Source organism: Ictalurus punctatus, chromosome 14, assembly GCF_001660625.3.
Source record: "Ictalurus punctatus breed USDA103 chromosome 14, Coco_2.0, whole genome shotgun sequence".
NCBI classification, from domain to species: Eukaryota; Metazoa; Chordata; class Actinopteri; order Siluriformes; family Ictaluridae; genus Ictalurus; species Ictalurus punctatus.
This window is the reverse complement of record NC_030429.2, coordinates 21,229,097-21,253,426: the sequence shown is the minus strand read 5'-3', so window position 1 is coordinate 21,253,426 and position 24,330 is coordinate 21,229,097. Positions and strand designations below refer to the sequence as shown.

The window sequence follows — 24,330 nt, the reverse complement described above, 5'->3', positions numbered from 1 at the left end:
TACACACCAGCTGCTATCCAGCTTCCCTGAGCCAGGGTTGCTTTAGAACAACTCACCGCTCTAGGTGTCATTCTTTGTCTGACACATATGCCCACACGTACGCACTCCTTTTCCTTCTCACTCACTCACACTCCTATAAACAGATGCCCAAGATCCAATCTTACAGTACAGTATATACTCATATGCTTCTATTTCTACTAACATATACTTGATCTACCATATATCTTTCTATACCACTGTTAGGCATTCACGTAAATAAATGCAATTACATTGTAATGTAGTGTGTATTTATATACATAAAATATTCACAAAATAAACCAAAAGAGTCAGGAATACTCTTATGTATTTCACTATAGAAGCATTTAAATTTTTTATTGAAAATGTATAGTAGGAAATAAGTCTCTTAAAATTGAAGGTTTTCGTGATATACAATAACGAAACCGAGATAAATCATATCAGATCTTTTTTCCCCATTCGATCTGATAGAGCAACCAACAAAATTCAAGCGAAAAACCAATCAAAACATTACAGGGGAGGAAAAAAAAACGTACAATAACCTGGTTAGACGAGTGTGCACACTCTTTTATAATGGGGTGTGTGACTGTGCTCAGAATTAAGCAATCACATTCATTTTCATGTTCATCATACACCTGCCGTCAATGCAGTGCTTCTGATTAACTCCAAATAAAGATCAGCTGTTTCCATAGGATTTTCTTAACATCTTCTTGGTTTTATCTGACTGTTGAAGTTGTGGTCCGCAAGGAGCTTACAAAAATTTCACTGTTCCAAAAATTTCATCGGGAGAGAAATTTCCGAATGGAATTTATAGAAGAATTTCCAATTGACTGGGATATGGGGTAGGATGGTTAGGTGCAAACCCTTTCCCAAGAACAAAAGTCCAAGCACAGCTAAATCACCTCTGACTATGAGGCAACCATGTGAACTTTTTTAAAAGATATGCTTGATGCAAAAACAAGACAGCTTATCACCCAAACAGCACCACACCCACGGTGAAGCATGCTGGTGGCAGCATCAAGTTGTGGCGCATGGATTGCTCCAAAAACCAATCTATTTCAGCACAAAACCTGCAGGCCTCTGTTAGACAGCAGAAGATGAAGAAAAAATTCACCTTCCAGTGCGATAACTAACCAAAGAACATATCCAGGTCAACAAAGGAATGGCTTCAGAAGAAGAAGATATAAGTTTTGTTATGGCCCAGTCAGAGTCCAGATCTAAATCCTTTAAAAAAAATTACTTGAAGAAGGCTGTGTACAGGAGATCCCTCACAATTTGATAAATCTGAAGCATTTTTGCAAAAAAGAGCGGAATAAAATTACCAAATCATGCTGTGTTGAGTTGGAAGACTCTCAAGGTTAGGGTTAAAAGTACTAGCCAGAAATACTGAATGCTGTGTTACAAGCAAAAGATGATTTACCAAAGTATTCGTTAAGGGGTGTACATACTTATACAAACAGTTTTTTTTCTACTTTTTTCCACTTTAAAACATTTCTATTTGTGTTTCACTTGAATTTTGTTAGTTGCTATATCACATCAAATGTGCAAAATGATCTCACATGATTTTTCTTGGTTTCAATTTTGACATCCATCCATCTTCTATACCGCTTATCCTTTTCAGGGTCACGGGGAACTTGGAGCCTATCCTGGGGAGCATGGGGCACAAGGCAGGGTACACCCTGGACAGGGTGCCAATCCATCGCAGGGCACAATCATATACACACACCCATTCATACACTACGGACACTTTAGACACACCCAGTCAGCCTACCATGCATGTCTTTGGACTGGGGGAGGAAACCAGAGTACCCGGAGGAAACCCCTGCAACATGGGGAGAACATGCAAACTCCGCACACACAGGGCCACGGTGGGAATCGAACTCCTGACCCTGAAGGTGTGAGGCGAACATGCTAACCACTAAACCACCGTAGACTACTGTCATCCCTCTGTTAAACCAGAATCTATTTCTAACATCAAATTTGTCATTACTGCCTGATACACACATCTTACCCCAGTATTGGAATATTGCTTACTCAGCTGGTTTAATGGCACCTGAAATGAGGAGCACTTAAAACGCAACATGTTGATATTCTGATTTCTGTTTCTATTGCTAGGACGGAACGAGCTAATAGCACGCTACATCAAACTGCGCACAGGAAAGACTCGAACGAGGAAACAGGTGAGAACGCACTTGGTTATTTTGCCACAAGATACTAGTGTGTGCACGATGTCAGCCCATAACCTTAGACAGCACCGAATTGGATGAAATGAAAAGAAAAAAAGTTGGAACTTAATTAGACTGGCAGCTCCTGGTGTAGTGAGCGTGTGATTATTAGGCCCCTGTGGGCCTCTGTGCTGAAACCGAGCCCAGTTATGTGATTTATGCCTGAGGACCCACACACAGATGCTGCTGGATAGAATAACGGGCTCGCTCTTCAGCACCTCACATAGCCTGGTTTGTTAGAGCCATAATCAGCCGTTCTCTCACAATCAGGGCCATACTGCTCAGGGTTAGGCCCTGGAATCTGATAGTTACTCTCCTGGCCTTCGATATTGCACCATCTCGTCCAGAATTGGCAACATACATAAGGCTTAAGCCCCTTCGCCACAGAGGGAGAAGGTGGGAAGGATGGATGTGGGAATGCTGGAATATGAGCGCAGGGACACTGCTCCGGAAAAGAGAGATCAGACACCTGTTCCTCAAATCTGGGATAATATCATGGTGACTATTAGAACAAACCAAGTAATAGACAGATATGCAAGAGTATAACACACAACACATGTAAATGGCAGGAGAAGAAGTCTAGCATAAAATATTTTAATGTTTATTTATAAAAATGTGTTTAGAATATTAAGTCTAACCACTGCTGTGGTAGTGTTGTGGTATATATCAGTCATAACATTAAAACCACTGACAGGTGAAGTGAATAACATTGATTAGCTCTTTATAATGGCACCTGTTAAGGGGTGGGATATATTAGGCGGCAAGTGAACAATCCGTTCTCAAAGTTGATGTGTTGGAAGCAGGAAAAATGGGCAGGTGTAAAAAATCTGAGCGACTTTGACAAGGGCTAAATTGTCCAAAATGGCAGGTCTCGTGGGGTGTTCCCGGTATGCAGTGGTTAGTACGTAGCAAAAGTGGTACACGGAAGGACAACCAGCGACAGAGTCATGGACGCCCAAGGCTTACTGATGGGCATGGGGAGCGAAGGCTAGCCCGTCTGGTCCGATCACACAGAAGAGCATCACAGAACGTGACCATCAGAACTGAACCATGAAGCAATGAAAGAAGGTCGCCTGGTCTGATCAATCACGTTCATCATCTGGGTACATGTGCATCGGTTACCTGGGGAAGAGATGGCACCAGGGTGCACTGTGGAAAGATGGCAAGCTGGTGGAGGAAGTGTGATGTTCTGGTGGGAACTTTTAAAGCCACTTTAAGTAGTGCCTCCCATAACATACCTCAGTGTCTTCTTTGTTGACTGTCCACATTATTATTATTTTTATTATTATTTGACCACATATATGACCATATTTTATGCATAGCTTTTGAGAAACTGACTATCTCTTGTGTAGGTATCCAGTCATATCCAGGTGCTGGCACGGAGGAAGGCTCGGGAGATACAGGTGAAACTGAAGGTAGTGGCTCCCCTGAGATGGATCCACCCATGAGCAAATTCTCACCACTTCTTCACATTAACTGCGTTCATAAGTTTGATTGCGTGCGTAGTTTTATTTTATTATGTGACATTTGATCACCCTCTGACCTCTAAGGACAGATGGGTCAAGTTCAGTGTCCTACAGTTTCGATCTTTCCTCTCATGCTTTCATGTCTTTTATTGCACAGTATAGTTCACTCCCACTCCCACTGGCCGTCAGCCATCATAGCCCAGCTGTCAGAGCCCAGAGCTGGTCACAAGGCTGCCACTGACAGGCCTTTTAAATACATTTCTGAAACGGAGAACAGTGACAGACACACACACATGCCCATGCTACGTTGCACTGTTGGTCCGGTCTAGGAAGAATAATGCATTGGCTTGTCATGTTTCAAGGACTCTACAGCTCCTAAAACAGGGCATGGACAGCTCGTTTTAAATCTTTTGGCACTTTACTCGATTAACGAATCTGCACTCATGTTGCCACTGATTCTGTAATGATTTAGTCAGTTTAGTCTTCTAGAGCCATAATTAATTAGCTGAGATTCCTACACATAGCTATGGATCAGGATTTGCAGCTGGTTCAGAGACAGTGTTTTTCCACTTGATGTTTTCCAAGCTGGTCTGGGGTTTCATAATGCTGGAGCTTCGAGCTCTTAGTTTGACCTCCAGGAGTAACAGACAGCTTGTCAACACTACCCGCAGTCTGGCAGGGGTATAAAGTTTAAATTCCTGCTCTGAAATTCCTGTGCACAGCAGGATTAGGACCGCTTCATTCAGGAAGAGAAACATACTCACAAACTTACTTTTGCCGTCTTGCAGAATTCGCACATATAAACAATTCACTTTTATTTTGCTTATTAAATTTACACTTGTGAGGCTGAGCCCAAGTCTAATGTAGCTACAAAAATAGAAGACGCACATTGTACACAGCTAGGTGTATAGTTAAAATGTATTTAAAACAGACAGCAGAATAGAATTTTACGATATACTGATATAGATTTCTAATTCATTTGCAACAAATGGGAGAATTTTGCATAGATTCTTATCTAAATTATAATGCTTGCACTAATTTAGATATGAATTAAGATTAAGACAAGCTGTTTGGTTCCAGGCCAGTATTTGACACTGATCCTAACATTACATTTGTTTGATACGTTATGGTGACGGACATCTAGTGCCCTGGTAATGTCACTATTGTTTACTTTGTTTCTTGAAAGGACCAGGCAGCCAAAGACAAGGCCCTCCAGAGCATGGCCAACATGTCATCAGCACAGATCATCTCTCCTACTGCCTTCCAGAACAAAATGGCCCTGCAGAGCCTCTCACGGCCCGCGTACCCATCTGCTGGTGGGGTAGGTTAAGGCAGGGAATCGATGTGACTTCTAATTACATATTCAAACTATGTTTTTTTTTTAAACAAATCTATGAGCACTTTTTGTCCCGTGAATGTATGAGAAATCACATGACTGATTTTTCTTCTTCAAGTTTTGGCATGGAGCACTTCCAGGTCAACCAGCACCTACAGAGGAGTAAGTCAAATTTTCCAGGTTCAACATTATAACCAGCACATAGTGAAATCTGACATGCAGAACACGTTATGGGGCGTTTTTAAAACAATATCTTTGATTCTTGTGTCCACGCAGCATCAAACCATTTTCGCAACAGAACTACATCATGCAAGCCACAGGTCCTTCCATCACAGGTCTGTCTGCCATTAATACTTATACTTCATTTTATAAGACGCAAAATATAATCATAACTGGTCCGGCAATGCTCCCCCCCACAATGTTCCAGGTTATGAGAGTGCGTCAGGTCTGTCTATGTCCCCTAGTGCCCCCCCTTGGCAGGGCAGAAGTATAGCTAGCTCTAAGTTGCGGATGTTGGAGTTCTCTGCCTTTCTGGAGCAACCACAAGACCCAGAGAACGTGAGTCTATGAATTAAACTGATCAGACTGTGTATTATGTTTGTAATAAAGTGGAGTTTTCAAAGCTATACGATTCTCTTCGCTGTATTAAGTCTTAGGTTGCTCTCTGTTCTGATTTGAGCAGTTCAACAAGCACTTATTTGTGCACATTGGTCAGTCAAACCCAACATATTCTGACCCTTATTTGGAAGCTGTGGACATCCGGCAGATCTATGACAAATTCCCTGAGAAGAAAGGAGGTCTGAAGGAGCTGTTTGAGAAAGGACCAGCAAATGCGTTCTTCCTTGTCAAGTTCTGGGTAAGAGCAAGAAAAAAAATGTTAATGTGCCAATGATTCACCTCTCAATTGCTGATGCTACTAAATCTGATTATCAGCTTATCAGATTTACAGAACGTATGAAAGGAAAGATTGTGATATCAGACATGAGAAACATGTGAACGTTATGAACACCTATAATGGTCATGTCTGACAACCTCTGAGGGTATATATATATATATATATATATATATATATATATATATATATATATATATACTGATTGTTGAACACATCTTAGCTCATATAGGAATGGTTGTGTGTTAGTGTTGAAGTATTTTCTTTACACTGGCCAAGCAGACAGTTGTCCAGAGGGCACAAAGAGAGGGAGGGTGGGATGTTGTAGATCTCTAGGGCCTTGGCTTGGGAAGAGTGACAGGTTCTACTTTTTCAGTGGAGAAATCTGAGCTTGGCCACCTGTCCCTCTCACTGTTACACCATCCCACAACACACGCACCCGCCTATTTATAGCGCCTTCAAGCCTGTATAGATAGATAGATAGATATATAGATAGATAGATAGATAGATAGATAGATAGATAGATAGATATTGTCAGAGTTTGACATAATGATGAGTTCATATAATCAACCCCTGATGATCCATTTACATATACAGAAGTTTTCCTGATTTGAATCTGTCTGGAGGTATGCTTGACAGACTCGTCTTACACTACACTGGTAGCCAAATAATATACAAAAGAGTTCACGACCTCAAGAAGTCCTCTTTAGAAGGTCAGTACTGTTCAAAGTGTCTATTGTTGCTAAATCAATATGGGGTCTGTTGTAGGAACAGTGTGCACTACAAATATATATGGGGCCAAAATGCACAATAAGTCTAATCCTATACCAAAGATTAGACTGAAATGGACTTTCCACATCCAACACCCACTGATATTGTAATTTTTCGTTTCATGCATGGCAACTTTTACATTTTTTCTACAAAATCTTCTCTAAAAAGTCTAAACCAATGAGCACTGTTCCATAAACTCATAAGTCTGGGTCATGACTTGGGCGTCCACGTGCACAGGTTGCCATGACAACACTGACAGGCCTCCTGCGGTACTCCAAAGCTATGGCATTCTAGATTAAATTTGCACACCGTCTATGGCCACTGTCTCGCACTGCGCCCCGCGGCCATGTCCTAACAGATCACCTCACGCTTTTGAAGTGCCGCCGCAATCGGATTTGAGTCGGCCGTGCTAAATTGTTACACAGGCAACTGGGCAGCGTAACGCAATTTTGAACGTTGCGGGATGTTGATTGTAATCGGATGAATTCCCTCGCAGAAAGAGAACGAGCACGGGTTCAGCTGAGAAATTAAGATAAATGAGGGAATAACCGAGTTCAAGGAATAGAGATGGAACAGCAGTGCAGGGAGGAGAAAGGTGTCAGGGGGATTTTAATGGGGCATTAAGAGGCAGGGAGCTAGAGGGGAAAAGGTGAACCTGCCTTGAGTGTGCTTATTTAAAAGCTAAGATGAGAACAGGGTTTGCTGTAGCCCAAACATCTGTGCAGGTCAGCCTATTGTTAGGATCTACATGGATCTGGGTCATTATTACACAAAAACTTGAAATCTCCTCATATACAGTTGCTATGTATGTTGCTGAAAATGTATTCATGGTCTGGAAATATATGCAGGTCATACGTGATATTTTAGCTGCATACCTGAGCCATCTGAAGTTTATCCGACAAGTGGTATGTGATAAATGGCAGGGCAGATCAGTGATCAAAGTCAATATGAACTAGGCCAGAGTGGGTGGTTGGCATATGCAAGGACGTTGTTTGACTAGAGCATCTTATGTGATAGTACGCAGAACAACTATACTGAAGAAAAAGGTTTAGGAACTCAATATTTAAAGTTTTTAAAATGTGGAATCTGGATAGAAACAAGGGTGGCTGGTATAATTGTGTACCCCCTGCCACATCAGATTATTTGTTTTTTCAATTTCAAGCCAAAATATTTTTTTTGGAAATTTAAAAAAAAAAAGTTATTGTTATTTCAAGCAAAAAATATTTTCTTGAAATATATCATTATTTCAAGACAAATGTCTTGAAATGGATTATTTTGGACTTTTGTGGAGTCAAGCTCAACAGCACCACCAGCAGTCATAAGAAAAATGAAGAAGCGAGGCTGGGTCTGACTTCTTTCAAGCCCAGACTGTAGAGTACAGGGGTGTCCAATCTTAACCGGAAAGGGCCGGTGTGGGTGCAGGTTTTCATTCCAACCAAGCAGAAGCCACACCTGAGTCTATCGAGAGCCAAGATCAACTGATTAAACAGGTGGAATCAGGTGTGGCTCCTGCTTGTATGGAATGAAAACCTGCACCCACACCTGCCCTTTCCGGATAAGATTGGACACCCCTGGTAGCGTGAAACACCTCCTAGATTTTGTCTGCATATGGGCTGATAATTTTCAGTCCACTTCACGGACACACCTGTAACGTGGTGCATGTGAAATACAGTTGTGGCTGTAATGAATGTGAATGAATTGAATTATTTACTCTATCATCCTTTTTTCCCTCCAAAATGTCTTTGGGTTAGAAACTAAAAATACACAGTTTTTTTTTTTTTTTTTTTTTCTTCTGTTTATCATTTTTTTTGTATCTGGATGAAATATGACATGAACCTAGCCGGGCATTACGGACTTGAAACAGTTAATGAAGTAGAAGCTATGAATCTGATGGATGGATGGATAGATGGATAGGCAGATAGGTAGATGGATAGATGGATGGATAGATGGATGGATAGATGGATGGATAGATGGATAGATGGATAGATAGATGGATAGATAGATGGATAGATAGATGGATAGATAGATGGATAGATAGATGGATAGATAGGCAGAAGGCTACAGTCAGTACTGTTATGCTCTTGAATTACCTGCAAAACAAGACCCATGATATCTGGAATACTGTAAGGAATTGGGAAGCTCTTTTTTTCCAATACGCAGTCTGCATCTTTGTATAATTACAGTCGAGTGTTAAAACTGGAAGATTCAGGTGGCTGATTTGACTCTGCACTCTTTGCACAGACAGCACTCTTGTTCTCGATACAGGTCTGGTAGTGCTGTAATTCATGCTCCAAAAAGCATTACAGTACAAACCCGAAGACGGATGTGTTTGCTTGATACCATTTAGGTCACCTTTAGCTGAATTATGCCTGACTCGGTGTACACTGTGCACCTGTTGCGCGGCAGATATTGTAAACAGAATCGCTGAAATGATTAAAGCCTTTTTGTGTCGGCGCAGGCAGACCTCAGCGTGAACCTCCAGGATGACAGTAGTTTTTTCTACGGTGTCTCGAGCCAGTACGAGAGCTCAGAAAACATGATCATCACTTCCTCTACTAAAGTCTGCTCCTTCGGCAAGCAGGTGGTGGAAAAAGTGGAGGTAAGAGACGACGGGAAGGCGAGAACGAATGTATTGCCCTGTGGCTTCAGTCCACTTAAATTAGCAAAAGATATTACCGTAATGAAATCACATTTCATGTCATAGAAGCAATTGCACTCTTATGAATCACAGAACAAATGACATTACCTCAAATTGGCTCATATATTCGAACTTAAACACTTAACGTGACGTGATTTCTGATTATGTTTACCAAGATGAGGAATCCTTTTCCCTCTTTCTTTCTCCGCAGACGGAGTATGCGCGGTTCGAGAACGGCCGATATGTATTTAGAATCCACAGATCACCTCTATGCGAATACATGATCAACTTCATCCACAAACTCAAACATCTACCAGAGAAATATATGATGAACAGCGTACTGGAGAACTTCACTATACTACAGGTAAACAGTCAGAACGACAAAACCAGTCTTTTCCACATGTATCTTTAAAGAGCCTGTTGGTTGAAGCGAAGGCAAATAGAGCGCTAGAGGCAAATATTGTGGTGCCGTGAGAAATTCCTCTAGCGCATCAATAACTAACCCCGTAAGTGTGGCATTTAACTTTGCTAGGCAGAGAAGAGTGCATTGAGTCAGATGGAAATGAGGCTATTACCCCAGCAACAGTGTGTTCCTAACAACAGTTCTTGAACACTGGTGTCGACTGTGTTAGCCTCTGCCCACACACTGTGACTCGGAGACAATGATCTACTGAGCATGCATTGAACAGCATAGGAGACTCACTCATGGGCTCCAATGCCCTCTCAATAGTCTGATTTAGCCCAGATTGACTGTTTGAGACAAAAACAGACAGACAAGCACACATACAGTGTCTGGCGTACGTATCCCACCCCCCTTTGTCCACTTTTCCACATTTTGTCCAGTTCCATGCAGGAACTGAAATGGATTTAATTGGGATTATGTTGTGAATCTACACAAAATCACTCATAATATTGAAGCAGTGGGGGAAAAGCTGTATAGTTTGCGATATTATTTACAAATAAAAATCGCAAAAGGGCCGGGGCGGCTGTGACTCAGGTGGTAGAGCGGGTTGTCCACTAATCCACTAATCGTAGGGTTGGTGCTTGTATTCCTGATCCACGTGACTCCACATGCCGAAGTGTCCTTGGGCAAGACACTGAACCCCAAGTTGCTCCCGATGGCAAGTTAGCGCCTTGCATGGCAGCTCTGCTACCATTGGTGTGTGAGTGTGTGTGTGAATGGGTGAATGAGACACGGTGTAAAGCGCTTTGGATAAAAGCGCTATATAAGTGCAGACCATTTACCATTTAAAAGGTGTCACGTGAAAGTCATGTGATCTTGATAGAAATATACCTGTTCCTGGAAAGCCCCAGAGTTTGTTTGAGGACACACTTAAACAAACAACGTCATGAAAGTCCCTGTGAAGCGCCTTCGATGTGTTGACGTGATTTCCACTGAAACAGGAAGTCAGGGCGGGACATATCAAGTGGCTCCTCCCCCTTTTAATATAGCCATTAGAGATTAGCTTACATCACAGCCCGGGCTAAACCATACTTGACAGTTAGTATCATGGACGTGAGCGCGAGCAATAAAGCGAATGAATTCAAGTCATTTCATTTTTAAGCAACTTACAGTCAGAAAACTGAATAAATCACACGCGTTCGAACAGCCAGAGACACATTTACGGCCCGTGCTTGCCTATATGAGTTCTCTCACTCGACAGTCGACAAGGTGATTTTTAGAATGTTGCAGCGGGGCGTTTCAGATTCTAGACAGCTTTTGATTGGACAGAAAATCTGATGAGAAGCTGAAGTGCAGAATGAGGTCATCAAACGTGTTGATCCGTATCGGTGGGAGAGCGAGAGACTGTAAATTCTGAATGCATCTATTTTCTAAATGCGAATTTTGTCACTGTTGTGGAGCACACGTATAAGAGTAGCTTATAGATAACCTTAAAGCTAACACATATTCATACTAAACATAAGCAGCAAAACTTCCATTTTGATTTCATGGGGACTTGAAGACAACGGAGAGATAAAGTTCTGGAAAAGTATAGATTGTTCAGGGTTTGGATATATATATATATATATATATATATATATATATATATATATATATATATATATATATATAAAATCCCAAACTTTGAACATCCTGTGGAACAGCATTGAGTTCATAATTTAAAAAAAAAAAAAATGGAAAGAATTTGGGACAATAGCTACTCTGTCTAGAGGAAGCCGTCCACCAAAAGTCACTGACCAGGTAAAGAGGGCATTAATCAGAGAAGCAACCAAGAGGAACAGGTGAATTATATTGAGATGATGTGGCACTTTGATCGCACACAGACGGACGCGATGAAACGAATGTTGTGGTGGCAACTGGCTGCACCAGAGCTAATGTATTCATTTTTTGTATTCGTAAATAATTTCAAATAGGGAATATTTTGTGTAGATTCATAGCATATAACAATAAATAATCCATGTCGGTTCCAATTTGTAACACTAGAAAATGTTGAAAAGCTCACGGATGTGTGTGTATGTGTGTGAATACTTACGAAAAAAGACACTATAAATACACAAAGGACATTGATATTGTTTTTGTAATTCAGCTTGAATACTTGCGTCTTTTTCCTCATCGACGATAGATAGTCTATAGAGTGTTACTTTATGAACCTGTATCTGCTTTGTCTCAGGTTGTTACGAACAGGGACACTCTGGAAACTTTGCTGTGTGTGGCTTACGTATTCGAAGTGTCCACCAGTGAGCACGGCGCCCAGCATCACATCTACAGACTGGTCAAAGACTGATACACAGAGCCTCATGCCATTAGACCCCCTTTTTTTTTTTACCACTACAACTACTACTGCTATTACTTACTACAGTTAAAAGCACCACAGCTCCCCCTACTGACTGCAGTCATAGCCTTCTATGCTTTAGTCAGGGATGACAAGCGCATCGGGGTGAACGACTCCACAGCAATGCTGTCCAGAGGCCTGAGCAGACGAGGCTTCACTACAGGAACCTTACAGAACGGGAACCATTGGAACGCTTGAGAATGTCAGGAGGTCACTGTGCATGTTGTAACAGGCATTTTGTGTTCTCTTGTGTTTTTTTTTTTTGTATAATGGAACTTCTGATTAGAAAAAAAAAATGCATGAAGATGTTTTTTTTTTTTTTTTTTTTTTTTTTTTTGCTTCCTCTTCTTTAATCCAGTTTTTCTCGAGTGATTGTTATATGTCTTTTCACACATTTGCATGTGTGACGTCCTCTCTGGTGCTCACCTAGTGACAACAGATATATATCAAATCCTGTATAGACTCCAGAGTGGAGAGAAAAAAGGTACACCAAAATATGAACTTTTATTGGGCTCAATTCCGTGTGATCATTTCACACTTTTTCAAACAATTGTGCAAGTCAAATTAGGTATTTAAAAACAATTCTGGGAGAGTAGTTTTTTTTTTATAGCTTCAGTTTAGGAAGCTTGGTGTTATGAGCTGGATTTGGTGTATTAAAACATGGGTGGAAAACCGTCTTAGCAGTGCAAGGGGTCTTTCAAGACTGCAGCTGAAAACTACTGACATATACTGTTTGACGTAAATTCATTATGTACTATTTATCGTTTATAAAAAAAAATCACGATGCATTTTCTAACTTGAAGCAGAATTCTGTCGCATGTGCAGATATAGACAGAAAGATAGCCACAAGTGTGCCAGTATGAGCCTGCACAAAGACAAACTGGGAAGAGAAACTTGGAACTTTGCATATCAGGACTTGACTACCGAGTCATGTGTTTGATTGTAATTTGTCTATATCAGTGAGGAAGCTAAATCTACCAAATAACATTTTGACAAATTAAATTAAATGAAGAAATTGTCAGTCTCTGATTTGATTATAATATATATATTTTTTTACTTATATATAGAATTTTTTAAAGAGTAAGTTCTATAATTTAACTATAGGCCTTAGATTGGGACTTTTTGTATATAAAAAAAAGGGTACACAAGATGGCCACCACAATAATCAGCACACTAGATGTGCATGTGTGAAAAAATAATGAATTGCGTGCCGTGCTCGTGGTGCTGTACCATCGTAAATACTGGGGCACCATTGCACAATGTAACGGACTAAACAAACTAGCACTGTGTCTCAAATCACATATGTATGCATTATTCTAGACATTTGGGCAGAGAAAATTATACATCTCAAAGTAACTGGCATTTGACAGAAACCTGATTGTCAAGGATGTTATGACTCTTAAGTGCCATCTAGTGGATATTTCATTAATACTGCAGATGTACATAAGGTACACAGGTGAGTATGTAATCAATGCAGCTAGTCTTGGCACTGCATCTACACACACACACACACACACACACACACACACACACACACGCAGTCCTGTGTCAAGTATAAACCAGGCCTTATTTTGATAATCTGATAATCTTTTATGAGCATGGATAAATTAATTGAGTGGTATACTTATTGAGACACTTCTAAATAGAGTCTTCAGCAAAGTCAACTTTTGAAAGATATATGGCATGATTGTTCATCTTTTAACTGAAGATTAAAAAAAAAAAAACCTTGAATGAATGTGTTTAAAGCAGCAGTTTGTTACTGAAGGATTTGTAGACCTTTGGTAAAACTACTGCAAGCAAATCCCAGAAGAGCCCATTTCTAATCTCAGTTGTGCTGGGAATTCCTACATTGAATGGATTAATCTGATGTTCGTGAGTGTCAGCTAAATAGATATTTAAATAATATTCAAGTATTACTTGAATATTGAGTAATAACCCTAGTGCCAAAGTCGAGGCATTTGTATAGAGTCATACTGGGTTAGGTGTTTGACTAGCGTTGAGAGGCAGCAGAGTGTTGAGTAATCTGACTGCCTCCGGGAATAAACTGTTGCGGAGTCTGCTGGTGGTGGCATGGATGCTCCTGTACCTTCTGCCAGATGGCAGGAGGGTGAAGAGTCCATGAGATGTGTGAGAGGAATCATCTGCAATGCTGGTGACTTTGTGGATACAGCAGTTGTTGTACGGGGTGACAATGGATGGTAGAGAGACCCCAATGATCTTTTCAGCTGTTCTCACACTTCGCTGTAGGGTCTTGCGGTTAGGACGCTCTCTATTGTTCCACTGTAGAAGATGGTGAGAATGGGAGGGGGAGTTTGGCTCTCTTCAGCCTCCCTTAGGAAATAAAGGTACAGTTAGGCCTTCTTGGTTAGGCAGGTGGTGTTGAGAGTTCTGAAGAAGTCCTCTGTCATGTGCACACCAAGAAACTGGAGCTTTTGTCTCTCTCCAGAGTGAGAGATAGATTGTTGACTCTATACTCCCCTGAAAGTTGGTTTACCTCCTGTCAGTACACTGACCCTTCATTGTTGTTGATGAAACTGTAGTGCCATCAGCAAATTTGATGTGATTTGAACTGTACTTTGCAGTACAGTCGGCGGTGTAAACATCAGTGGACGGTAGTGTGGGTGTTCAGTGTGGTAGGGCTGTGGTGGTGGTGGTGGTGGTGTGTGTGTGTGTGTGTGGGGGGTGTCAGCAGTCTCAGCTTTTCTGTTAGTTGTTGTGGGACGATTGTGTTGACTGCTGAACAGAAGTCTATGAACAGCATCCTTACATAATTGTCCTTTTTGTCCAGGTGCGTGAGAGAAGGTGGATGGTAGGCATGCTGGAATGGGTCCAGTGTGGTGGGAAAACTGCTCTTTATGTGTTTCATGACTAGCAGCTCGAAGCACTTCATAATGATAGGTGTGAGTGCCATGGGCCAGTAGTCATTCAGGCAAGACCTAGATCATTTCTTTGGCACAGGGATGATGGTGGTTGTCTTGAAGCACACAGGGATGGCTGTGTGGCTCAGGGAGATGTTAAAGATGTCTGTAAGGACATCTGCAAGCTGATCAACACATTCCCTGTGCATCCGACCAGGTATGATGTTAGGACCAGCAGCTTTCTGTAGATTAACTCAGGACAGAGTGTTCCTGACATCCGCAGTATGCAGACAGAGTACTTGGTAGGTGGAATTTGGGGTGGTCTTCTCCTCAGGCATTTTGTTCTGTGCTTCAAACTGTGCATAATAATCATTTATTGTGTCTGGGAGTGAAGCTTCACCATCAGCAGACATGTGATGGAGCTTTGTAGTTTGTGATGGCCTGGATACCTTGCCACATACGCCGTATGTGGTGTAGAAGGTTGTGATAAAATGACCTGTCTGTTCTGACTTTGAATCCATATTTTTGGCTTTTCAAGGTGACAGCATCTTCCATACCACTTATTCTACACATTGTAACAGGGGAGCCTGGAGCCTATCCCAGGGAACTCGGGGCACAAGGCGGGTGACACCAGTGGATGGCGTGTCAACCAATCACAGGGCACAATCACGCACACATTACCAGAGTACCCGGAGGACATGGAGGTACCCAGAGTACCCGGAGGTGCAAGGCAAACATGCTAACCACTAACCCACCATGCCCCCAGCATGAAGACATTTTTATTTGTTTTCATCATGACGAATAATTTAAAAATTAGAAGAAAAAAAAAGAAAACTGGTTACACATGCAGCTTTGAATTTCTTTCCTTGGTACAAGACTATTGTACTATTTAGTCCTTAAACAATGTAGCTCTCTGATGATTTGTAATGGTGGTCCATGACTGTCTAGCATCATGGTATTTATTTAATCACAGATTAATGAAACAACCTTAAACAAATTCAACATGACAATAAGGTGTTCGGTATTAGCCAGTCTGAATGGCATAACCTGCTACGAGACATCACCAAAATGCAAATCTGTGAGGCATTCCGACTCTGTGAGGCATTTTTGCAGTATGATGCTTTCAAATCATGTTGTTCCAACATGACACATCTTTACTCAATACAACACCAACGCACAAACATGAAGCCATTCTGCACATTCACACCAGGCTACATTACTATTACCCTTTAAGACTGGGCCTGATTGTGCCACTACTCTTTGTGTAAGCAACACTAGATCCTTTCAACGTCAACATCATGGATCCCTAGAGACCTTGCAAAACACACACCAGTTGTTCACCAACTATGAATTGCAAAGGGATGTTTTCTGAAGGGGCTGACTATACATGAGGATCTATTCCTCTTCAAAACGCATATTAAAAAATATATAATTAATTAGTAATAATGCTGGTTAGATGTAAACCATACACCTGTGAGTAAAAGGTGACAGCACCTCTCTGATATGTGTTCTATACTTGACCACCACAGTTGAAGATATTTGGCAAATGCATGAGAAAAAAAAAAAAAAACATTTTACAGATGATCTTGGAATATACCCCAGAGTACAACTTTACATTTTCAGTGTTGTTGCGGAAATGGCCACAGGATATCGTTCCTTACTGTGTGAATCCACATTAGGTGAAGAACACGGTATCTTTGATTCAAAGCACGACTGTGACAGTGAGTATACGCGTGTATGTATGTGCGTGTGTTACATGCCAGGTCCATCAAGGGCTTTCCATCTAAAAAGCATTTAGAGCACATTTAACGATTTCATCTAATAAAAGCAACAGTGTTAATCCACTTTAAAAAAATAACACTTTCTTTAAGTCAGATTTTAAAAGTAGTAAAAACTATTTAATAGTAAATAATAGTCCATCTAAACTTTTCCAGTCGTTTTGATATACATTTTTACAGTGATGTCGAATGTATGATTTAGTTATGATTCATTATGATGGGGTTTAGTGTCATCTTTGACTTGAGACCTTTTGGAAATCAGGTCATCTTTTACTCACTTAGCTATTCACAGTAACAGAAATTTTGAGCAGGGGTACCCACATTTCTGCATGCATTTACGCAGTTATCTAATCAGCCACAATCATGTGACAGCAGCACAATACATAAAATCGTGCACATACAGGTCAAGCGCTTCAGTTAATGTTCACGTCAAACATCAGAATGGGGGAAACGATGGTAGACGGGCTGGTTCGAGTATTTCAGAAACTGCTGATCTCCTGAGATTTCCACACACAACAGTCTCTAGAGTTTAGTACAGAATGGTAAAGTACTAAGTGACGTCCTGACTGTAGTATTAAAAGTCTCAGTTAGAACCTTATATACATGGAGTGACATGCAAATGTTTGGGCACCCCTGCTCAAAATTTCTGAAGATTTAGCAGACTCTGAAGTGGTGGTGGGCGCACGGTGGCATGGTGGTTAGCATGTTTGCCTCACACTTCCAGGGTCGGGGGTTTGATTCCCACCGTGGGCCTGTGTGTGCGGAGTTTGCATGTTCTCCCCGTGCTGCGGGGGTTTCCTCCGCCAGTCCAAAGACATGCGTGGTAGTCTGATTGGTGTGTCTAAAGTGTCCGTAGTGTATGAATGAGTGTGTGAGTGTGTATGTGATTGTGCCTGGTGATGGATTGGCACCCTGTCCAGGGTATACCCCACCTTGTGCCCGATGCTCCCTGGGATAGACTCCAGGTTCCCCCGCGACCCTGAAAAGAATAAAGCGGTATAGAAGATGGATGGACGACCTGCAGGGAAGAGTCATCAGAAGACAACACTCTCTACAGTTTAGTACAGAATGCTAAAGTACTAAGTGATAAAGTTTACTCTAAAACTAGTACAATGATTCAATGTTAAACTGATGTACAGTACAATATAATAAACCCGATGAGCTGAAATAAGGATTAAAGTTTGGCGCAACTTGAATTGAATCCTGCTTAAAAAGCTTTATGCAAAATCTACAACATATTTGAAAGACAACAACATTTGATTGACAATGTGAAGGTGGGCGTGGAAGACCGGCTGTCGCACTTCATCGCGCGCTCACTATCACCTGCACCTACCCACGCACGCGCACGCGCGCACAACTTCATTCACCGCGTCTCTGAAGCCGAGTCCAGGCGCTCCAGACATGTTCACGTTGACGTGACTGAAACTCAGACGATCGCGCGATGATCGTCACGTTGAGGCTCCTGTCCATCTTGAGTCTGGTGAGCTCCACAGAGTCCGAGTGCTCCTCGACTTCCTACTACAGGAACTGCTGGATCCGGCGCTTCCCGGGACTGCACGTGGACGCGGAGGAGTCTCAGCGCAGAGGCGCGCAGCTGCTGCAGCTTTACCGCGGAGACAGCGCGCAGAACTGCAGCCGAGCCTGCTGCCTCACCTCCAACTGTGAGTTCCAGCCTCAGAACTTCCCCATAGTGTATTATCTGTCAAAAGAGTTGCGTCTGGAGACTGCTCATGACATTAAAATAGATGATAAAAATCTAATTCCCTACAATATCTTAGCACTCAGGTTCTTATAGCAGGTCTGGACTATTTTGCCTTAAATAATACTAAAACATAAATTTGAAAAAGAACTAATGTTAGACATTTTAATGTATAGGCCGTGTGTGTGTGTGTGTGTGTGTGTGTGTGTGTGTATATATATATATATATATATATATATATATATATATATATATAAATAAAGAAGTTAGTAAATAATTATTTATTATAACTAGACACTTCAAGTTCACATTTATCACATAAAGATATATTTGGTGTATAATTCTTGCATATAATTCGTGCTATTCTAAATTTCAATCTGCAGAACTGTGCAAACATTTCGAAGACATACAATGCAGAACAGTGCAGGAAAACACAGTGCAGAGATCAATAAATATCTTCGTTTACAAAATGCGTAAGTGCATCTGATACGCGCTGTAGACATGATGTACATGTCTTTAGTGAACAGTGGACTAGTTAAAAAAAAAACAGACTTCATATTAAACCATAATGAACTTTCTTTTACTTTCACACTATCCGTTGTGACCCAGATGAGGACGGGTTCCCTTCTGAGTCTGGTTCCTCTCAAGGTTTCTATCTCATTTCATCTTAGGGAGTTTTTCCTCGCCACCGGCTTGCTCAATAGGGATAAATTCACACACTTAAAATCTGTATCCTGTGTTTATATATTTCTGTAAAGCTGCTTTGAGACAACGTCTATTGTTAAAAGCGCTATACAGTTAAAATTGAATTGAATGTACGTGAATGTCCTGATTTGGTGTGTGTGTCGTGTCTGCTTACAAGAATTGGTATTAAAACTTACTTGTGTTTATGATACGAGTTGACTTGCTCTGTCCCAATTCGCAGTCTCCTGTAACGTGGCTGTGTTTCATTACAACACCACTCAGGACAGTGTCAATTGTTTTCACCTTCACTGCCCAACACCGCAAACCTGCATACTCAATCAAAGGGCTAATGTCATCCTCTACAATGTTACCAAAGGTGGGTGCTCAAGTATTCTATTAATGTCATTGCCATTCAGTAAAAAATAATCATTCTTTTCTACACTGTATGGCCAAAAGTTTGTGGACATCTGACCATCACGGCTGTATGTGCTTTTTGAACATCCCATTCCAGATTTAATCCCCCTTTGCTGATATAATAACCTCAACCGTTCTGGGAAGACTTTCCACTAGATTTTGTATTGTGGAGTGTCTTCATTTGTGTTCATTCCACTACAAAAGCATTAGTGAGGTTAGACAGTGATGTCGTGTGAGGAGACCTGACGCACGCTAGTGCTCCAGTTCATCCCAAAGGTGTTCAGTGGGATTGAGGTCAGGGTTCTGTGCAGAACACTCGAGTTCTTCAAACTTGGCAAACCATGCCTTCATGGAGCTCGCATTGTGCACAGGAGCATTGTCATGCTGGAACAAGTCTGGGCCTCTTAGTTCCAGTGAAGAGAACTCTAACCCTACAGCATATAAAGACATCCGTCACAATTGTGTGCTTCCAACTTTGTGGCAACAGTTTGAGGAAGAACTACATATGGGTGTGATGGTCAGGTGTCCACAGACTTTTGGCCATATAGTGTATATCTTTAAATCAGGTACATTTCTAACTCTGGCTTGAAATGCCAATTTACATAATGTTAGGATGGCATGGTGGAACAACAGGCAGTAATGTTACTGCCTCACAGCTTCAGGGTCCCTAGTTTTATCCTGAGCTTGGGTTACTGTATGTTTTCTTGTTTCCTCCAACATCCCAAAAACACACTGGTTAGGTGTATTGGCTATGCTGAATTGTCTATAGTTGTGACTGTGTGTGCAAATGTAAGTGGACGTGGCGCCCTCCCATGAACTAGTGTTCTATTTGTATTCATGCCTCATGCCCAGTGTTCATGGGATAGACTCTGGATCCACAATCACCTTCACCAGGATAAATCTGTTAATGAAAAGGTTCATTTAAATTGCCCCTAGGCGTTAATGCGTGCACAAATGTACACTCACTGGCCACTTTATTGGGAACACCTGTATGCCTGCTTATTCGTGCAGTTATCCAATCAGCCAAACATAAAATAATGCAGATACAAGAGCTTCAGCTAATGTTCACCTCAAATATTAGAACTGGGGGAAAATGTGATCCCAGCGACTTTGATCCTGGCATGGTTCTTGGTGCTACACAGGCTGGTCCTTTACAACCATGGTGAGCAGAAAAGCATCTGAAAACAGAAAAACTGCCAAACCTTCAGGTGGATGGTCTACAACAGCAGAAAACCAAATTGGGTTCTAATCCCATCAGCCAAGAACAAGAATCTGAGGCACAGTAGGCACGGGCGCACTGAAACTCCACAATTGAAGATTGGAAAAAGACCAGGCAATGTTTTTGAGCCTGAGCTTGTGCCCATTGTAGCATCAGATTCCTGTTCTTGGTTGACAGGAACAGAAAAGTAACTCGGACAACATTTTTCCCATTCTATTTGACATGAACATTAACCAAACCTCTATCAGTATTTGCATGACTTTATACATTGAGCTGATGCCACATGATTGGCTGATTGAAATCGCATGAATAAGCAGTACAAGTGGTCCTAATAAAGTGGTCCTGAGTGTATATGTGCAAGGTGTCCTGTGATGGACTGCTTGAAGGGTTTACTGAAGATAGAATAATGAATAAATAATATGAGAGTTGCCCTATGAACTGTTTGATACAGATAACACAGTTCCAGTGTGACTGCTTTATACTTTTCTGTGTATGTGTTTTACAGGCATGGATCCTGACTTGTTAATATTTGGGAAATCCTTCCCCTCTAATGTCCAAGTGCTACCTCAACTGGCCTCACTTAACACCTCTGACTTGTCTGGAACAGACAAACGTCAGTTCAACCGGCCTCACATGGAGCCCAGCAGCTCAGCCCATCCTACAATTGTTGCCACTAGCCCCAAAACATCTACCAACGCACCAACATCCAGCTTTCCTATCTCTACTCCTCCCCCTTTCTCTGTTTATTCCACCCAAGATAACAAAGACACATTTCCTGCTTCAGCATTACAGAGATCCACAACCCTGAAGCGGCCATCTCAACTCATTTCTAATCCTTCAACAGACCCTACAATCGTTGCTACTACAAATGTATCCCCAAATCCCCAAGAGAGTACCATGCAGCCCTCATTCAGCTTTACTAACATTCAAACAAGCTCAATGCCCCAACCCACACATACTTCCAGTACCACCATAACACCTTCGCAACTATCCAGTCAGCTCACATCAAGCTCAACATCCTCTTCCCAAGTACCTTTCCTTGGAACCACAATGGCATATACTATCAACCAAACCGCATCCACGGAGTTCACAACCTTGCCTTATTTAGAAGTTAGTACAACCTTCAGTGGTGATCATACCACAACAACCAAACCTGTACCTTTCTTAGCTACTCCACAAAGTAGTACAGGAGAGACTACAACCACACCTGTCCCCCTCACAAGCACTCTGGACAGTAGTACATTAGAGACTACAACCATGCCTGTACCACTCACAACTACTCCACGAAGTAGTACAGGAAAGTCTACAACCATGCTTGTCCCTCTCTCAAGTACTCCACAAAGTAGTACAGGAAAGACAACCATGCTTGTCCCTCTCTCAAGTACTCCACAAAGTATTACAGGAGAAACTACAACCATCACTGTCCATCTCTCAAGTACGCTGCAAAGAAGGACAGGAAACAGTCCAACCATGCCTGTCCCTCTCTCGAGTATTCCACAAAGTAGTACAGGAGAGACTACAACCATGCCTGTCCCTCTCTCAAGTATTCTGCAAAGTAGTAAAGAAGACTCTACAGCCCATACTACACTTACTACAGCCCAGCTAATCTCTACAAATGCAATCTTAGTTTCAACTCCACTTAATCCAGTCAAAACCATGACTGGATATGTAACTACAACTACAGGACCACAAGTGATGATTAATAGCTTCACAACCACCTCTTGGTCCTATAGTCAGCCCATAAATACCCAATCAACAGCATCTCCTCTAATGGAAAAAAGGATCATTCCATCCTCAACAACAGGTGGCCTTTCTCAAGGGCTTACCAAAATGAACTTGGCCATCACTGATGTTTCTGTGACTGCTAGCAGACCAACAACCTTAAATAGACGTCACTCATCCGCAGCAGCTTCAGAAAACAACTCTGACCTAAACACCTCACCAACACCACCTACCATTGTAGAAGACAGCCAGCCATACCCCAATGACACAAAAGGTTACATTAACCGTAACGTTACGACAGGTAACAGTCCACAGCCTGTAAGTGATGGAGGATTGACGCAAGTGTTTCATCTGGCAGCCAACACTGTCCTGGTAGCCTTGGCAACCTGTGCAGCCTTAGCTTGTGGTTGTTGTTGTTCAGTGTTGATGGCAGCAAGTTGGAGAGGACGGAGGAGGAGGAAAGGGAGATACCAGACTACACTAACAGGCAAGAAGGGCTCCATGCGCCTCATCAAATACGTCTTTGTGAGGGAGAGCTCATGAATCAGGTTCTTCTGACACATTTTGTCAGAGTTTTCAACAAATACCACTTTTGTTCAACCCTGCCATATGATCACAGCTACTTTCAACAAAAGTAGTTTTGCAAAAAACCAGAACCCTCACTACATTAACTTGCATAAAGGAACTATCCATGAAGTGCATTCATGAACGTGTGTACATTTCTTTTCTGTCCCAAATAAAATCAAAATGGCCATTATTGTGTAGAAAAAAAAAAAAAGACCAAAATGACCAAATGCAGTGAAAGCTTTAATGCTTTCAGGTATTATAACACTGTTTATCGGCTTAACCAGGACAACGTTATGAGTATTAGATCTGAGAATTTCAGACTCTGAACCATCATCAATGTAATACCACTCATATGTATTAGAAGACCATTTGTCACATGTAACCTACTGTGTATTTTATTAAATTCAGCAGTTCTACTAATCTAGCAAAAACATAAATCAGGTCCATAAATAGTGTCGAAACACAAACAAAAAAAATACATGGACTAGGTGTACTAGACAGTGTTTAGTTTAAATACCAAACTCTGTTGAGAAACCAAAACCAGCAAAGCAAACTTGATGTTCACGTTAAGTAGTTTGATGGGTGCTTCCAAGCAAGACAGCCAACAAGCTCCGTTTTGTTCTGTAAAGGCAGTTGGGCTTTAAGTGCTAGAAGCTGTTAAGAGTGGTACAGTCACCTAGACGTGCTCTAGTTTTTGCTCAAATGGAAAGAGCCGGAACTTTTTTCCGAAGGAGTCGGGTTACTCTTTTCCCATAACCCACAGATCAGAGCAGAACCTAATGGTGCAACTGGGTATATTTACCAAACTTTTCTTGAAAGAATTCTTTGAACAGGGTGTCTGTAGAGGTAGCTCATTTACTTTCACGATCATGTTGTGCTGTTAGAGTGGACTGAGTCATAGTCATACATCATGCAATGTTTTGCCAAACTGGTGAAAGGTAGGTAGAGTAGGTAAAAAGACAAGGGGACGGCTGATGTAGTTTGTGAATGAAAGACAATTAAATTCTTCATTAATATAATGTAGAATTTAGTATTTAAAATCACAGGGGGAAAATAAAATTGGTCCGATACATTATATATTTCAAGGACTTGGGGTTTATTTGCTGTTAAAAGAGAAGATGGTATTTACATCATCAATAACAACCAATAATGAGATACACAATAAAGATTGAAGGTTCTTGGCAGACTGTGCCCAAACCTAAGTCCACGCGCATCGAGGATCTCAACTGCGTTCCAGTTTTCTGCTTTAAT

At 41.5% G+C, this 24,330-nt stretch overlaps 2 protein-coding genes across 3 annotated transcripts in view; both read left to right on the top strand.

The window, feature by feature from the left end:
• LOC108274414 (transcriptional enhancer factor TEF-3) overlaps positions 1-13,153 on the top strand; it is a 44,140-nt gene extending 30,987 nt beyond the window's left edge. The window contains exons 3-12 of one of the 2 annotated variants that reach the window (XM_053685742.1): positions 2,131-2,195; positions 3,593-3,643; positions 4,893-5,027; positions 5,161-5,204; positions 5,319-5,377; positions 5,470-5,600; positions 5,725-5,898; positions 9,164-9,304; positions 9,555-9,707; positions 11,977-13,153. In XM_053685742.1, coding sequence (XP_053541717.1) covers positions 2,131-2,195; positions 3,593-3,643; positions 4,893-5,027; positions 5,161-5,204; positions 5,319-5,377; positions 5,470-5,600; positions 5,725-5,898; positions 9,164-9,304; positions 9,555-9,707; positions 11,977-12,090 — 1,067 coding nt within the window. In that variant the 3' untranslated portion in view covers positions 12,091-13,153. Of the gene's footprint in view, positions 1-2,130; positions 2,196-3,592; positions 3,656-4,892; positions 5,028-5,160; positions 5,205-5,318; positions 5,378-5,469; positions 5,601-5,724; positions 5,899-9,163; positions 9,305-9,554; positions 9,708-11,976 lie in introns of both variants that reach the window. The other variant, XM_047159889.2, reaches the window with a different exon arrangement.
• An 85-nt stretch (positions 13,154-13,238) lies between these two features.
• Positions 13,239-24,017, top strand: LOC108274556 (uncharacterized). The gene is made up of 3 exons (XM_047159944.2): positions 13,239-18,435; positions 19,399-19,533; positions 21,296-24,017. The coding sequence occupies exons 1-3, from the start codon at positions 18,216-18,218 to the stop codon at positions 23,053-23,055; spliced, it is 2,115 nt and encodes a 704-aa protein (XP_047015900.2). The 5' UTR covers positions 13,239-18,215; the 3' UTR covers positions 23,056-24,017.
• Positions 24,018-24,330: the final 313 nt, after the last annotated feature.

Bases quoted from the DNA above. Each gene is read 5' to 3' on its own strand.
- LOC108274556 (XM_047159944.2), top strand. From the start codon at position 18,216: ATGATCGTCACGTTGAGGCTCCTGTCCATCTTGAGTCTGGTGAGCTCC. The intron at 18,436-19,398 runs GTGAGTTCCAGC...CCCAATTCGCAG, and splicing joins CTGCTGCCTCACCTCCAACT to TCTCCTGTAACGTGGCTGTG. The intron at 19,534-21,295 runs GTGGGTGCTCAA...TGTGTTTTACAG, and splicing joins CCTCTACAATGTTACCAAAG to GCATGGATCCTGACTTGTTA.